Source organism: Mobula hypostoma, chromosome 6, assembly GCF_963921235.1.
Source record: "Mobula hypostoma chromosome 6, sMobHyp1.1, whole genome shotgun sequence".
Lineage (NCBI taxonomy): Eukaryota > Metazoa > Chordata > Chondrichthyes > Myliobatiformes > Myliobatidae > Mobula > Mobula hypostoma.
This window is the reverse complement of record NC_086102.1, coordinates 83,763,638-83,781,727: the sequence shown is the minus strand read 5'-3', so window position 1 is coordinate 83,781,727 and position 18,090 is coordinate 83,763,638. Positions and strand designations below refer to the sequence as shown.

The 18,090-nt window shown below is 38.9% G+C and overlaps 1 protein-coding gene across 3 annotated transcripts in view; it reads right to left on the bottom strand.

Annotated features, from left to right (window-relative positions):
* Positions 1 to 18,090, bottom strand: part of LOC134348147 (integrator complex subunit 6-like) — a 123,014-nt gene that overhangs the window by 104,231 nt on the left and 693 nt on the right. For all 3 annotated transcript variants that reach the window (XR_010018361.1, XM_063051099.1, XM_063051101.1), the window contains exons 2-3: positions 17,972 to 18,049; positions 14,166 to 14,315 (exon numbers count right to left, since the gene is read on the bottom strand). Coding sequence is in view for 2 of the 3 variants with exons in the window: in XM_063051099.1 (XP_062907169.1) it covers positions 14,166 to 14,315; positions 17,972 to 18,049 (228 nt within the window). In the remaining variant the exon portion in view is untranslated. The remainder of the gene's footprint in view (positions 1 to 14,165; positions 14,316 to 17,971; positions 18,050 to 18,090) is intronic.

The window sequence follows — 18,090 nt, the reverse complement described above, 5'->3', positions numbered from 1 at the left end:
CATTTGCAACAGAAATGTGAATCACTACAAACTGTAGTCTCCTGACCAAGTATAATTCTATCATTACAAAGAAGCAGGGATATCAATTGCAGTTCTACACATAATAACAGCGTGTCATGAGCAGCACCAAACTGAACTAAAATAGGAAATGTTAACAGCCAACAGGGGGTACACAGCTGAAGCATTCATTGATAAGTACTGAGTTAGAGATCAATTGTTGCTTTCTCCTGAGATGACCATCATCATGGAAGCCATATTCAGCTAATATGATTCACTGTTATAATCAAGAAATGGCTCAGTGTACTGGACACAGTGAAGGCCCCGGCATCATGTATACCAGTACTTATATACTTCCCACTCCCTTTAAACTCACTAGGTTCACTGAAATTGTGCAACTTCAATTGTGTCATGTGAAATAAAAGTATGGGGTAGTACGAGTAATATCCAATAGTACAGACCAGCACTTCTGGATTGATGAAACCAAGCAGATTGATGGCTTGGCACAGGTTAGGTGGGCCAAAGGGCCTGTTTCTGTGCTTCAGTGTTCTATGACTCCATTATTGGAATTTTACAACAGTTTACATCTGATTTACAAACAGGGCCAATCTAACGTCATGAGCTCCCACCCAGTCTCCTCACACAGCAGTGCAATTGGAAGTGTTACCGACAGTGCTATTAAGAGGCATTTACTCCAATGACATGCTCACCTATACCCAGTTAAGTTTGACCAGGAGAGCCCAGCACCAGAACTCATCACCAGCTTATTCCAATCATGAACCAAAAGAGCTGATTTTCAGACCTCAGAATTCTAGACAGTTGAACTCCAGACCTTAACCTTGGCCTTGTACAGCGTCAAGTGTGGCCCTGGTAACCTGAATTCAAGGGGAATAAACGCCAATGGATAGTGTCACACCTTGTACAACAGAAGACCGTGGTTGGTTTTGCGATCAGTCATCACAAACACCACTGGACCTCTGACATTACCAAAGTTCCTCAGAACAATGTCCTAGGTACAACCATTTTCAGCTGCTCCTCCACCACCTGGTTAGAAGAGGGAATGTTTATTAATAAATACATAAAATGCTATTAAAATGGCCCACATTCAGGCATGGCTAATGTATGGCAAGTACCATTCATCTTATAGTCCAGAGAATTAATTTCCAAGTGTTCTATGACCAGCCTTCACATTCAATGGTATTACCACAGCCAAGTCTGTCAGTGACATCCCAAGGGAATGACAGCTCATGCAACCACAGACACAGTGGCTACAAAAGCAGGTCAGAGACTATACAAGTAAAGCAACCACCACCCAAAACATTCATTCTTTCCACCACTGCAGTATGAATGGGTAGAGTCCACAAAATGCATTGCAATTATTTGCTAAGCATAGTCCAACAGCTCCTCTCAAATCCCCAGACCCTTTCACCAAAGGCACTCAATACCTAAAAGTATCCCATCAAGTCACACTATCCTGTCTTGAAAATAAATCACCGTCTCTTTAGCACTATGACAACCTACATTCATAAACATACAAATCTCATTAGAGCTGTGGTGATTAAAATAAACTCAACATATAACTGTGCAGCACAGTACAGGTTCTTCAGTCCACAATGTTGTGCCTCTTACTCTACTCCAAAATCAATCTAATACTTCCCTCCCACATAGCTCTCCATTTCTGTCACACGTGCCTCAGTCTCTTAAACGTCATTAATGCATCTGCTTAGACTGCCACTCCAGCAGTGCATTCCACACACCAACCACTATCTGAGCAAAAAACCCTCTAACATCATCTGAAAATTTTCCTCCAATCACCTTAAAACTGCACCCTCTTGTATTAGCCATTTTAGCCAACTGGGAGTCCACACCATCAATGTCTGTTATTATGTTATACAACTCTATCAAGCCACCTCTCATTCTCCTTTGCTCTAAGAGAAAGGCACTAGTTTACTAAACCTCTCCTCAGAAGGTGGCTCACCAGCAACTTATTCTGCAGCCATTAGCAATGGAAAATTTAAAGCTGGAGTTTGACTCAGAGCAATACAGCAGCGACGAAACCCTTAAGCTTGAACCCATGCACAGTGCTCACACAATTAGTCCCAAATCCCTGTTTTCAGCCTCACCCTACCGTGTAGCTATCCACGTGCTTCTTTAGTGAAACCATTGTACCTGCTTGAACCACTTCATCTGTGAAATAGGTGCACCAGGTCACTTCTAAATATTTCCCCTCACCCTAAATCTATGCTCCCGAGTTTTGGTCTCACTTACCCTTAAGAAAAATATTTATCACACACTTTATCTACGCCTCTCACTTTTTAAAATATTTCTATAAGGTCGCCTCTGATTCTCCTACATTCCAAGGAATAAGGGCCTTGTCTGGCCAATAACTCACCCTATAACTCAGGCCCTCTATTCCTCAAATCTTTACTGCATTTTCCAGTTTAACCACATCTTTCCTATAACAAGGGATGAAAACTACATGGTACTCCAATTGCAGCCTTATCAACAATTTGTGCAACTGCAATATAATGTATGAACTCATACTCTCATTGCCCTGACTGAAGGCCAGCATGCAAAATGCCTTTCTCTGTCTTCCTGTGATGCCATTTTCAACTAACTTGTTCTCCTGGGGCCCTTCTGTTCCAATATGTGCCCCAGTGTTCTACCATTGATAACACAAGTCCTACGTTGGTTTGACTTTACAAAATGCATCACCTCATACTTAACTGTATTGAAATACATTTGTCACTCCTCAGCCAACTTCCTTAACTGATCAGGATCCCTTTAAACTACAATTTTAACCTTTTTCCACCATCAGCAACACCTAATTTCATGTCACTTGAAAACTAAAGGTTGGTTTATACTTGTACGTCAAATGGACGCCGTAGGTATGGCATAGCTGCAAACCCTACGCTGTAGCCTAATGTGCACCTCTCTCAAAATGCAACTACGCGTCACAGCAACGCAGACCGAAACAACTGTGACCGGTCTGCTTGGTAGCATCGCATTTCCTCCTACGCTGTAATAGCTTCCCATTGGGCAACTGAAGGGCAGGGAAGGAGCTCTGGCTGCAATGCTTTCCATAAAGCTTTACAGACCTCCAAAATTATGGAGGACACATTTCGCTTTTACAAAAGACCTACATTAGTACCTGTTTTCGTTAACCGAAAGAGGATTTTCACTTTTACGAAAAAAGACACTCGCTTTAATCTCGTTTACCCCGAGAAAGACTACCATGAAGCCTTGCACGGGCAGGTGTATGCGCATGAATGACATGCCTATTTTTCTCGACAAATCAATTTGGCTCAAAATTCTTGATTCTGTTAAGTGATACTACACTGTACATACAGAAAATTCACCCTCCTTCAGTTTCAGTCACCACTGTTTGAAGTTTGAGTTTTTTCGTGTTGAGTTTCAACACGAAGAAACTCACAGTGGCATAGAAACCCCACCACCAACTCGCGTTTTGGCGGTGAATTGCAGAGCGACGCAGACACACCAGCGCACAAGTATAAATGCTCACAACGGCGTAGCCCACTTGCGCAGGCTACAGCGCAAGCTAGTATGCACAAGTATAAATCAGCCTTTACGGATCATTTATACATTCACAACCAAGTCATTTATATGATCATCAAATAACATGGCTTCCACACACACTTGTGGCACACCACTTATAAATCAGCCTCCATTCCAAGAACCAACCTTCAGACACCACCTTCTGCTTTCTACATCCAAGTCAATCTTGTACCCACCTCGCTCCCCCTGAAGTTTCTGGAACTTAAACTTCCAGACCAGCTAGTTCCAGGACCTTCTAGAAGGCCTGGCTAAAGTCCAAATAGACAACATTCACTGCCCTACCCAAATTCACCTTAATGTTTACCCCTTCAAAAGTCTTAAGGTTTGTCAAGCTTGACTTCCCATGCACAAAGCCACAAAGATTCCTCCAAATCTGACTCCACCTATCCAAGTACCAGCAGATCCAGTTTCTCAGAATTACCTCCAGTAACTTCTCCAGTACTGACGTCAGCCCTTACCGGTCTTTAGTTGTCTGTCCTTGCTACCCTCCTAAAACAATAGTATATCAGTATCCTTCCAATATTTTGGAATTTCACCAGTGCTACTGATGAAACAACTATATCTACAAGGCCATCCACAATTTCCTCTCCAGCATCCCACCAAGCCCAAAGTTGACGAACAAATAGGCTATTTATAGACCAGGAGAAATCTGGATAATGCAATGTCATACTGGTCAGAATTGCAACACATCAAAAAATCTTAACATACCTGTCCAAAAGTTTTAAAATCTGGTAGACTCGAATGAAGTATTGGTTCCCTTATGGTAAAAAAAAAACAAGTGCACTTGAAAGGAATTAAATAAGTCTAAAATGATAAATTAATGTTAATTATATTCACTGTGGAGCACCTAATTATCAAGTACTCTCCAGGTACATCTATATCTTTGGGGCAATATTTTGCTGCCCTTACTACTCTACCCTATGTGCACTATCCAGCCTCATTTAAATAGTCAACTCTTATTAGTCTTTTGAACTGGCTGGCAAGCTACTTCATTCAGGCAGCAATTAAGGGTGGATAAAGATGTTAGTGTAATAATGATGACCACATCCAATAATCTACAAAGCTGTCAGTGCTCGTTTCCATCCAATATCACTTGAGATTATAGAACAAGCCAACTGACCAATAAGCAAAGCAAATATCATTCAACAGATTTGGGAATCAAACAACTTTTCACTTTCAATGGGAAGTTATATGGTCAAGCTCCATTTCAGAGATCTGACTCAAATGAAGTGGTGTTCAATTGAAGCACGCCACATTGTCAAGTAAGCAGATTTTCCTCCAATTATTTTAGCTGCCTTTTATTTCACAGTCTATTACTAAAACAATTTTTTCAATTATCTTTTGGCACTTTGAGATCTTGTTGCACAAAAATTGTATTGACTTGAAGTAGAGCCAGGGACTTGAAAACTGTTTCTTACTGAAAGTCATTTCATTATGTTTATGTCAAGCTGGGCATTTACTGCAGTTGTAGTTGTATGGTAGCATAAGAAAAAGGAACAGTAGTCCCATAAAGATCTTGACTGCACAGAACCTTATTCCCTCCACCTGTCTTAACACATATCCCTTGATTTTTGATGGCCAAGAATGTTAGTCACAAATAAATGTTCTAATTTAAGCAGAATGACACAATAATCTACAGCTCTTTGCATTAAGTTTTTTTTGTACGTTTGACCATAAGACTAAAGAAAAATTAGGCCATTGCGTCCACTTCACCATGCAATCATGACTGATTTATTACTCAACCCCATTCTTCTGCCTTCTCCCCTTAACCTTTGACACCCTCACTAATCAAAAACATATCAACCTCTGCCTTAAATATACCCAATGACTTTGTCTCCACAGCCGTCTGCAGCAATGAATTCCACATTCACCACCCTCTGGCTAAAGCCATTACCTCCTCATCTCTGTTCTAAAGAGACGTCCTTCAATTCTGAGCCTGTGTCATCTGGTCTCCCACAAGAGGGAACATCCTCTCCACATCCATTCTATCTTGACCTTTCAATATTCAACGAATTTCAATGATATCCTCCCCCTTCCCCCCCCCCCGCCAAACACACACATTCTTCTAAACTTCAGCAGGTACAGGCTCAGAGCCATTAAATGCTCCTCATACATTAACTCTTTTATTCTGGGATCATTCTCATGAACCACGTCTGGACTCTCCAATGCCAGCACAAAGCACCCAAAACTGCTCAGAATAATCCAAGTACAGTCTGACCAATGTCTTATAAAACCTCAGCATTACATCCCTGCTTTTATATTCTATTCAAATATCTCCCAAATTAAGATTGTCCATTTGTCGAAAATGTCCCCATTTGCCAAATCAATTGTTTGCAAAATCTGGTCTCCATTTATTTATTACATAACTTTGTTCTGGGGTATCTGCCTCTATTTATTCTCTCCCCAATCTATCCATTGTGGCTTTCTAGTGATTCTGCATGACACTTTTCAAAACTGCTTCACCTTTTCTGAAGGTGTGGTGCTAGAGGTAAAAATAAAATCTCCAAAGCTGGTATGGTGAAGCATCAAAACCTTTAATATTCTACAACTCTAATTATTAGCAAACCTTCTATTACACTTTTCATTAAGTTTTATACCCAGTTGTTCCATTTTAGGAACCAATGCACATGGACTTCCTAACCCTTTATGAAATCACTCATTGTGGCTACCTCTCATTTTAATATTTTTTCTTTGACTAGAAATGGAGAACCTTGCACTTAACTACATGAAGCTAACTTTCTTTGATAAACATGCCAATTTATCAACTCGGCCAAATTCACGCTACCATTCACACCACTTACCTTGTCACTAAATAGTGTCATTCCCTGATTTTGATATGGTTTTCTACTAAGTAATTGAAGTACTGATAAATATGAATAGTTGGATCTCCAGTAAATATACCACAGCATTGCCAATTCAAATAACAGAATGGTCATTTTATTAATGTTCAACCCAGAGGGACTGATAATTGCATGAACAGATGAACAGTAGAAATTACATTATGGCAGCTTGTAAAATTAAACATTTTAAGAACTAATTTGGGGGGGGGAGGGTGGAGTTCATCAGTCCTGTTGACTGCAAGCCTAGTGAATCCCCTCCCCAGATCTTGACAGCCCTCAAAAAAAAAACTTTCAATTACATAAAACTCTCCAGGTGATCTGGGCATGACATGCAATGTCTGGCACCAAACAAGGTCATCTTCAACAATATTGAAGACATGCGTAAGACACAAAAATAGGTCCCATGAATAAGTTATTACAGAGGAACAACATCATGTCAAAAACATGCCTTTCAGCCCAAATCCTACATGCTGTACCAACCACCTGCTTTAGAAAAATCCATACTTCCAGCCCATAATGTCCCAGTAAAACACTTCCAAAAATATGGAAGATCCACTAGTATGTCCAGTCCTCAAGCAGAACCATTTTATCACAACCAATTGCTGACTCAATCCACTCTGAATCATTAGTAAAATGAATAGAAGGAGCTGGCAATATTGCGCTCAAGTCACACTTAATAACCAGTAACCTGCTCAGATTTTACTGTCTTGACATTAGTCAATGATTTGCTTTTAAAACAAAGTAACAGCATGGTCTCTTTGAATGCTACCATATATTTCAAAACTCCAATTATATTCCCAAACTGCCATAATGCAATCTGAACTAATTCTTTGGATTAGATCAAATTTAGGGAAATTTTAACCATCTTAATGAATAAAAACACTTCTAAGATCCATTTTAAATGTTACAAAAAAGCCAAGATCTTGAGTTTCATGTACTTGCTTTTTCTTAAATATTTCAGGGAAAACAAATGAAGAGGACTTAATGAACAAAGATTAAACCTCTAATGAAAGAACTTCAGGTTCAAAAAATTTTAAATACTGTATAAATGTAATTGATTTCTAAAATCAGTGGGCAAAGTAATTTTTATGACATTTTTCATGTCAACATTGCTAATTACTGGCAGCACTCAGCTCACCAAAATTGTTTGAGGGCTTACATGCCACTTTGAATACTTCAGCAATCCATAATTTATAGGAGCACTGCACATCAGCAGTACCAACAGAGATGACAGAATCAAGAGCCACTTGTTTAATACAGTAGATCCTCAACCTTATGGAACTATTCAAAGAACAAGAAGTTTATAAAAATATTTTCCCTTTGGGACAGCATTAAATATGGGATTTTAAATACAAGAGAATCACTATGAAACATGAAAGTAAAGAAAAACTTAGCTGCGGTGAGAATGTGGAATTGGGTTTCACCCACAGCAATGTAATGTGTTCAAAAGAAAAAATAAGAGGAAAAGTTTAAGAAAAAGGATAGCTTTAGTGGGCCTTGATAGATTGATAGTAAAGTTAAAATGGGAAGATACAGGACATGAACAACAGACAAAATAACAAATTTCTGTATAATTCCTTCAAGGTCCATCATAGTCTTGGCCAATCGGATCATCTCCTTTAATGTGTATGATACAGACAGCATTATAAAAGTATTGCATTAGTGAATGAAATTTCTTGTAATGTCACAAGAACACAAAGGAAACAATGGAAAAGTTTCCATTGCACGAAACATAGACATCATTTAAATAAGTCTTGGGGAAGTGTACATTAAGGGTGCAAACATCATATAGTAAATAAATGTTGGCATGTTAACTGCAACAATTGAAGCAGTAGCCTCCCTCAACAGCCAAATGTCTCAATGCAATACTCAATGTTGAGCTAAATAAAAGCGAAACAGAGAAAAAAAAACACACATAGTGGAAATCTGAAAGAGTTAAAAGTAGTGGAAATAATTAGCTCAGGCAACACCAGAGAAAAGTGTTACCATTTCCGGTCAGCTACCCTTCATAACTTGGAAAGGAGATAAAAATGCTTAAAATTTACTTTAAAACTCCTTCTCAGTTCTGACACAAAGAGTCTTGGATTCAAAGCACTGAGTTTCTCCTTTTAGAGATATTACCTGAGCCACTAAGTCTTCCCAAACAAATTCTATTCTCATTTTCAGTTAGCGGATCTTAACACAGCTAATTAGGTTACAATGGTCATGAATATCCAATATAGCAAAGCAAGGCAGAGGTAATTATGGTTAGTCATCACTGAAGAGAGTTAATACATCCACCTCTCCTACTACACTTTTCATAAAGATCACAGTATCTTTATCAAAATAGATTTGCATGACGTCAGGCAGCTGGGAAGGTACAGAAGGAAAAGTGGCCTTGATGAAGAATGTACTTAGATAATAAAGCTGGTCATACCAAAGAATGAACCAATTAAAGGCAAACAATAACTGAAACTCTGTATCACCAACCCCAAACTAGAACACAGATGTTTTTGTGACCTGATTGATCAAGCCTGGAATCCAAGTTTAAAAATAGTTACATGTATTTTTAAAAGATGAAGAAACTGAAGTCTTCACGATAACAGAAATAATGAACTTATTCCACTGCATGTGTAAATAACCTGTAGGAATTCTAATGCCATAATGCTTGGAATTCTTGTTGGAAAAAACAGATTTTCCATTGGAATAGACATGCAATTCTTACCGAACTACAGTTGTATTTTTCTTTTTGGTTCACAAGCCAATCATATTAAGTTATACCCTACTTAAATCAAAAGTTAACTCATTTTCAAAGGTGTATTAATGAAAATCATAGTACGAGTATATGTTCCAAAAGTTCTGCCCATCTCAATCATTTAAAATACTTGATACCTATTTAGAATTTATTAGTCAGAAAGTTCAACTTCCAATTACTGTTACTTTTAAAATCCAAAAAAGTCCTACATTTAGATTTTTAGCTGAAACCAGGTACCAATGACAATGCTCAATCTAAGAAGACCACCTATTTGCATCAATGTAGACTGTGCAGAAACTTTCACACTTTATGATCAGGGACCCAGGGCACTGGTCCTGTAGCTTGTTGTATGAGACTTGGAAGGTATTATACAAAATCAACCTTTATGACTAATCCTAATTATTTAAACACATTTACAACTTGGTTGATCAGTCATTCGCACTGTGGAATAAAGCTCAAATTTCTGTAGTAGCAGAGGCAACCTAAAACATGATTTCTGTCCATTTGACAAGAATTGTGTGAAGTAGTAAGAATAACAAGCCAGAAATGGCAATCAAAACAACTGATTGTTCTTCATTTCTAGCAAATAAAACTATCTCAGCCATATATGCCAATTTACTATTACAGATGGTTCCCAAGAAGAATTAGGACCCCTTGTGCCCCTTTGGAAAACTAAAGCTCCTTTTGTTTGCAGATGAATAATTAAATCTATTATTTCTTTCACTGTGTGCACACAGAAAGTTCTACAAAATACACCTTCAGTTAATCCACATTCATGTAAAAAGAAAAAAGTGACCAGAAGTGACATGGTTATCTGTTTCACAACTACCAACTCTGTTTTATCAGCATGAAGCTTGAAGCAGAGACCAACAGAAACATATTGCAACAGCGCCAGTGATAGCACTACTTTATAACCATGAAAAATAATATTACAACTTCAAGTTGACTTCTACCAGGTCTATTTAATGATTGTATTTTCCAGCAAAGTGTAATTAAGTAATCTGAAAGGAGGCCCAAAATCTAAGTTGCACAGAAACTTAATACAAATGAGAAGAGACTGAGAAACTGCCAGAGGCAGTCACTGGTGAACTCTTCTAAATTGCTCAGCATAGAACAAAATTTGCTCTCTCAAGCTGCAGTTGGTAATTATACAGGTGTCAGCATGAAGCAATTCAACTGTCTTTTGTAACTCCCCCCAGCACAACATCAAAGTTGTTAGACATCCATACCAGAATCCTGACCAAGCCCGAGATCAGTTGAACTATAGAAGGGAAGCAGGATTTTGATTTACCCTCATTTAATGGAGATTAAATGGGAAGGCTTGTACAGGGTTCTGAGTTGGATGATCAGCCATGATCATACTGAATGGGCTTGAAGGGCCCAATGGCCTACTCCTGCACCTATTTTCTATGTTTCTAGATATCTGACAAACCAATGAATACCAATTAATTTTGAAGTCATTTTCCAATCGTTCCTAAAACTGTAGTAACTCATATACTAATTTTAATCTGTGCATTCTTGACAATGTCATTTCCAGACATAGTGAGGACAAATGGAAAATTCTCACCAAATTACAAGTGACTCAGATGGATTTCAAATATATTTATATGCAGCTAAACTCCACTTGATGGATTTTTCTGCTTTTTGAAATGGAAGAGGGTGTACTTTTGGGTTTTAGCCATTTAAAAAGTAGCAAAAGTACATTCTTGCCCAAGTAAAATGGACTTCACTGCTGTACAAATGACAGTATGATCCAGAATGGACACACACAGCCACCCCATCTGAGTCTACTCTAAATGAGATTTTGTAAATAGCTGAAATATCCAAATGAAAAAGATCCACTTGGCTGAGATGAGCACCCCACTCCCATCAGGCTCGATCACTTGCTGTTGGGACAAAAACTGGATCAATTTCAGCATTGATCCCTCATTCAATAAGTCACTTGGTATTGTTTAGGCTTTCACCTAAAATGGTTTCTTGGCTAAAGTACCGAAGGGCACTGAGGACATGCCAAATCATTGAGATTCTTCAGGTCCAAATATTACAGGACATTTGAAAGAAAGACCTACCTTACAAAACAAAAAAAAATAATCAAGGTCCAAGTTGATGATATTTACTCAGTTTAAAATTGATATTTTCATTGAGCAATGACATTAAAACAAAATGCTTTATCTTTGCCTTCTATGAATGTCTGAATTAAAATAATGAAATGTTATGTGAAAATTTTCTTTCAAATCCATATAAGAAAGACATATTGACGATTGTAGGCAAAGTAGGGCAGTATGAAGCAGAAGTTCTCAGCCTCAGCTTAGCTATCGGACTACAGGGTTAATACAGAGGAAATATATTTCTTTACCCTTCAATAACCTTTTCAAGTTAATCATCCATTAGGCAGCCCTGGGCAGCTCTGAATAAGCTCTGATAGAGTTTTAACAGAGCACAACTCATGAGTGCCAAGACAGCAAGAACTTTAAAGCTCCGAAGGAAATTTCAAATCACATCTTCAAAGGCTGTGTTTAATAGCATCAGCACAGCACCTTTGAAACTTGATGTTGGATCAAATATAGCTCACTTTCTTAGTGAGTATCCAAGGTGGTTAGGTAAAACAAATGGAACCTTTTCCTGAAGGCTTGTCTAAAGAATAACTTCCCTTAAAATTAGTCTTTCATAAATGTTTGGCCTTGTTTTGTATTTTCAGAGGAATGTTTAAAGGTCAAAATAGTGAGGGAGTATTTACAAACTATAAAATATGTGTTGTAATTTACACTGCAAATACAGTTCCCTGTTTTTGAAGAGACATATGCTTTTAATCACAACCATCTCCCATAGAATATCAAATAAATTGGTCAAAGTAACTTTTAAAGTGTCGAAATCTTTCAAGCCAAAAAGTTATGCAGATCTAAATGTATAAATACACACACCTACTTTAGCTACATCATGAACACAAATGTTTTATACATTAATTTTAAAAAAATGTCAAAGGCAGCTAAAATATTTGGACATCTAAATTTTTTCTAGCTTGGAAATATTATGTGGAATGATTCCCACCCACCAGTACATACACCAAACAGTTGCTGCTCAAACTTCTATCAGTTCAGGAGCATAATGGTTCAACAGCAAGATTCAAGTTCTCTGTACACTTGCTGGCCACAGTAAGCATTAGGGATCTAAACTTAATAGTCACTTTATTAGGTACATCTGCTTGTTAATGCAAATATCTCATCAGCCAATCATGTGGCAGCATCTTAATGCACAAATTGAGCACGCAGACATGGTCAAGTGGTTCAGTTGTTCAGACCAAACACCAGAATGGGGAAAAAATGTCATCTAATTAACTTTGACCTTGGAATGATTGTTGCTGCCAGACAGGGTGGACTCAGTATCTCAGAAACTGATCTCCTGGGATTTTCATGCACAAAAGTCTCTGGAGTTTACAGAGAATTGTGTGTTAAAAAAAAAACACGAAACATCCAGTGAGCAGCAGCTCTGTGGGTGAAAACATCTTGTTAATGAAGACAAAAAGAGAATTGCCAGACAGACTCAAGCTGACAGGAAGATGGCAGCAATTCAAATAAACGCGCGTTATAACAGTGGTGTACAGAAGAGCATATCCAAACCACGATACGTTGAACCTTTAAGTGAATGGACTACAGTAGAAGACCACATACACACACACACCAGCCACTTTATTGGGTACCTCCTGGATCAAATAAAGTCCTAAAAGACAGGGTCTCAGCCTGAAACATCATCTATTCATTTTTATAGATGCTTTCTGACCTGCAGAGTTCTCCAGCATTTTGCTTTGGATTTCAGCATCTGAAGACTTTCTCATGTACCTAATAAAGTGGCCACCAAGTGTATAGTGCCATGCATTCTTTCCCAGACCTCAGACCACAAAGCTTAGAACAGGAGTAAAACAACAGTAACAAGTCACACACCTAACCTTCAACAGGCCCAAGAAAATTTTAAATATTGTCGTGTAACATTTGTGAAATACACGTGGAACATGGGGCAAACACTTGTAAATAGGACTAGCTTGGATAGGACATCCTGGTCAGAGACCAGTTGGGTCAAAGGGCCTGTTTTCATGTTATGTATCTCTAATTTCCCATGTCCAATCGTATTTAAAGAATTTTTAAAGTCGACATAACATATAGTTAGACGTTTTGAACTTTTGTACTTCTAGAAAATTCACTTTCATAGTCATGTGACAGATACAAGGTGCATTGTATTTTGCTTCCCCAGTCTTGAAGACTTTTTCCTTGAGTGCTGCTCCATTGTTGCCACCAGTTGTCTCCAACAGCAAACATCAATGTGCTATCCAGCTACAGGTGTGGAAAGACGATCACTGAAGCCCAATCATGATGCCTTTGGCCAACTTATAACCTGAGGATCAATCTTTCTGTACTATGGGCTGGTTACTCACTAAATGAACTTGAAATCCAGGGAACCCACAGGTTTTATAAAAATCCCAAAAGACATTCCAGAAATATGAATTCCCTAAAGAAACTAACAACCATTTGTGTCAAAACTTACCAGTGCTTCACCTTGGAAAAACTATCACTCATTACTTAACACTTTCTTGATCCACTTCTCTCCAAAATGTTTTGCACTCACTTATCTACTCAAATGGCCTTCCTTCACAGTACAGAAAGCTGTAGTATTCTGCTTTCCAGCTACTTGTTAAATCTTTAGTACAGATCAGAAATTGCAATCATTAAATGACCCCATTACCCACAGGGAATATCACATCAAAAAACTTGGCTGAGCGGAGTCAGGGTTCAGGATCTTGCCTTTCTGCATGGAAAATACAAGGTCACTCAACTGGCAATGGAGTAAAAGGGAAACTAAGTCACTTAAATTGCCAAACATACACTAATATCATGTGTTCATGTGTTTTTTTTTCCTGATTTGTTACTGTGAAAGGAACAGTTCCAGGGATTTTTTTTTTTTATTGTGCCTCTATGCAGAGCTTTTGTGATATATTTGGTAGAACTGTATTTCTGTGTTAAACATACCTGCCCATAGTTGTCTATTCCAGTAACTAATCTATTTAAATTTAATAAATCAAAGGATGTCCTTAAAGACTGGCCAAGAGTTGACAGTCCTACAGCTTGAAGATTTTTCAATTCGTTCATGAACGTTGCATGGTTTTCCTTCCAGCCAGCCTGAAAAATAAAACATTTCAGTCATGTTCTCTCGTTTCCTGTTCAGAAATACTTCCAATTCTTTCATCACTTGTTACAAGGAGACAGCTTTCGCAGGTCATTTTAATAAGATGTCAACACAGAAAAAGCATAGAAATATTTCAGATTAATAACTTAATATGAAACATTTTTAAATTGTCACATTTTAATACAATCTCTACACTGCAGGGCCTGGCTTCATTTTATTTGTTAAAGGCATCATCACTGAAATGGGAATACAGCTGCAGAGCCCATAACAACATGCACTTCATTCAAGTACCCTGAGCTTTGATGATGTGTTGCAGAATATGGTTTAAAAAAATTGCCATCCAATTTAATAAATTCAACTCCAGTACCTAAAAGGTTATTCATTTCATCCAGTCAACTTTATTTGGACCTCAAAACTGTTTTCAGTCTGGGCTGAGATTTGCTAATGTAATTCATATACAAAATCATTTTTAGCAAAAAAGAGAAACTTAGCCCATTGGTTCACTAACATACTCCTCCAAAACAGCAATACTTGAGCATCTCAGTCTTGATGAAAGGAAATTGGAGCATCGCTACTTGGAATATCCAATTTCCCCTCAAATTACAGCCAGCAGTTTTGCAGCTAGTCAAACTGCCACCTCTGCACAGGTCTCATCCTGACACAGTTTACCATCTGTGACCACTTGCGATTCCTGTGGGTGCTCCAATTTCCACCCACATCAAGATCTGCATTGGAAGGTTAATTAGCCACTGCAGGTTCCCCCCTGTGTGCAAGTGAGTGGTACACTTGAGGGAAAAATAAATCAAATATGGGGAGAATAAAAAACAGGATTATGTCAGATTGATACTGGATGGTTGATGGTTAGTGCACTCAATGGGATGAAAGGCCCTTTTTTATACTGCATCTCTCCATATCTCTACTACCAATCCATCTCCCCTCAACAATAAAACTAAGCAGTATTCTCCCACTATATGGCCAAGATGGAAATTCAGCAGCATATTGTTTCATCTTCTCCCTTCACAGAACACCACACCAATTCAGGAAACAACTACCCAATTTAAACAGCCTCTTGTGCAATAAAACATCCCAATGCACTTTACAGGAGTTTTATTAACAAAATTTGGCACAATCACATTCAGGCAGATGACCAAAAAATTTGATAGATTTATTTTCAATGATCTGAGAGGCAGAGGGCTTAAAGATGGAATGCCTTGGTCTTCAGGAACAGCTTTAGCAGTCTCTACAATAATCAGAGATGATCAAGAACCAAAAAAAATGTTTCGGCACAGATCTCAGAGAGCTGCACAAGATCACTGATAGATGCAACTGAACAAAGACAAGCATTTTTAATTGAGGCTGTTTAAGATGAGGGTCAGTAGACCTGAAGATAACGAATGACTAGGTCAATGTGAATTAAATCAAAAGACTGCAGATCTAGAATATAAAACAATGTAAATTAAGAGTTTTGAATGCCTTTAAGTTTAAGAGTATAGAAAAAGCAACATCACCCAGGAGTGCATCAAAATTACCATTCTGGAATAACAAATGCACAAGTAAGGGTTTGAAGAGCATGGGAGCAGAAGCAAGTCACGTTTCAAAGGTCGAAACAGCATCTTTAATGATGTCTCAACTTAAGTTGGTATAATGATACCGTAAGGCAGCAAACACGTTGGTTCAAGTTTAAACATATGCCAAGGAAACTTGCCAGGTATTGAGTCCAGAGCATCAGAGTCTGTAACAGGGACTAAAAACAAACATTTGCAGCCTTCCAAAATTTACTTCTGTTTCTCTCCATCCACAGCAATACACCAAAGTTAGAAAACTGAAACTGTGGAGGGGGGGGGGGGTGAGGAGACTGGACCATCAATCCAAAGATTAGAGCTAATAATCCAGAGACAAACCCAAATCCCATCACAGCAGCTGGAATATTTAAATACAATTCATTTACTGGTATCAGCATTACTGACAAACAAATGGGTTGTTGTGAAAGGACAAATGGTTTACGACACTATCTGGATACCTCAACTGTACCCACATCCCAAGATTAGATTAAGAAATAAAATGAGTATTCTTACAGAAACTAATTTGGGTTTTCGGATATGGCTGTGGCATAACACGAGAATAAAGTAATTACTGCCACCTGAACTAACCAGTTATACAAGGATTAACCAATGCAAACTCAGTCTCCCAACCACCAATTCCAGCCTTTCTCCAGCATTCAATTAATGTCCATCCAGCCTTGATGCCCCATGTTTCCAAATCTGCTTTAGACTATCACCTGAATAAAACCATATTTTCCTTATTCATCCTCAGAATACTGAGCTATTCCAATATACTCCTGGCTGGTCCTCTGTTCTCTTACACTTCACAAAGTTACCATTCAAAAATCTGTTGCCTGTGCCCAAATTCCACAAACTTGCCCTTCTGCATGCTTGCTAACCTACAGTAGCTCAGAGGGGGGAGAAAAGGACCCACATTTAAAATTATCATCCTTGTTATCCCTTCTCATCCACACCACTAAGCTTCTTGGTAATCTCCTGCAGCACTACTACAATTGCAACCTCTGGATCATCTCGACTGCTGTAACCCAAGATTCTGAAAATCTGCCCCTTTGGCTCAAACTACATTTTCCCCTGATCCAAAATGCTCCTCAAAATTTAGTCCTTTGATCAAGCTTTAAAACGTGTGCAGTTCAGTGCCAGATTTTGTTTGACAACACTTCTGCGAGTTGCCTTGAGACATTCAGCTCCGTTAAAGGTGCTAGGTTGTTGTTACCTAGAATTGGAAGAAGATATTTTAAATACAAATAATTTAACAAGATTACTGTTAAATTTCCAGTAGCAAATCTCAGCACCTGCTTCACATTGCCTTGATTTTTCCACGAGGATGTTGGCAAAGCCATCCCCAATTAGGTGATGATAACAGTGAGCAACTATCCTGAAGCACTGACAGACTTTTGGGGGAAAAATGTTCATATATGCTATTGCGGGTAAACTTCAGAATAAAGATCAGTGAAGAACAGAAAGCAATAGATCTTCCCAAATCATTCTAGTGTGCAGCTAAGAGGGAAGTTTGCTAATGGTAATGATTATATGAGCTTGTTGTCGATCTTGATTTCAGTAGCTAAGACTGTGGGGTGTGTCAAAGTACGTCCCACCCCCAGAAAATAATTAAAGCATTATAGGGGACGTTCACCCTTAAGCAGCAAATCTGGGCACTTGACGAAGGCTGTCCTCCCCCTTAAAGGAACAAGTTTGGACATTTGACAAAGACTGCCCTTCCCCTTTAAGGACAACATCCTTGTGAAACTGAATCACGGAGGAATGTACCGACTTCACATCCAGTACAAAACAGTGGGGGTTGTTTTGAAACTGCCCGAGCTAGCTCTTTCCCATCAACTCCCTCCCCTCCCAACCCAACTTTTTTTTGTGAAATAAGGCGGCGTACCAGTCATGATTCCCCCCCGCTCCCCCGGGCCCAGCAGCTACAACCGAGCCTCACAGGAAGAAGTCGGCCATGTTGGAGGTTCCCTGGCGGAGCGGCAGCCGCAATCCCTCTCTTGCCTTTCACACACAACTTAATAAAGGCTGATCGATCTCTCCTCCTTCCCCCCAACCCCCAATCGTTAGCGCCAGGGCACGGGTTTTACCTTAATACCGTAGGGCGGCTCATCGAACGACACCAACATGTACCTGTCCCCGCGGCTGGCAGGGTCGCGGGCCCGCAGCTGTAGAGACGGGGGGAATAAGATGGGGGGGGGGAGGGTTG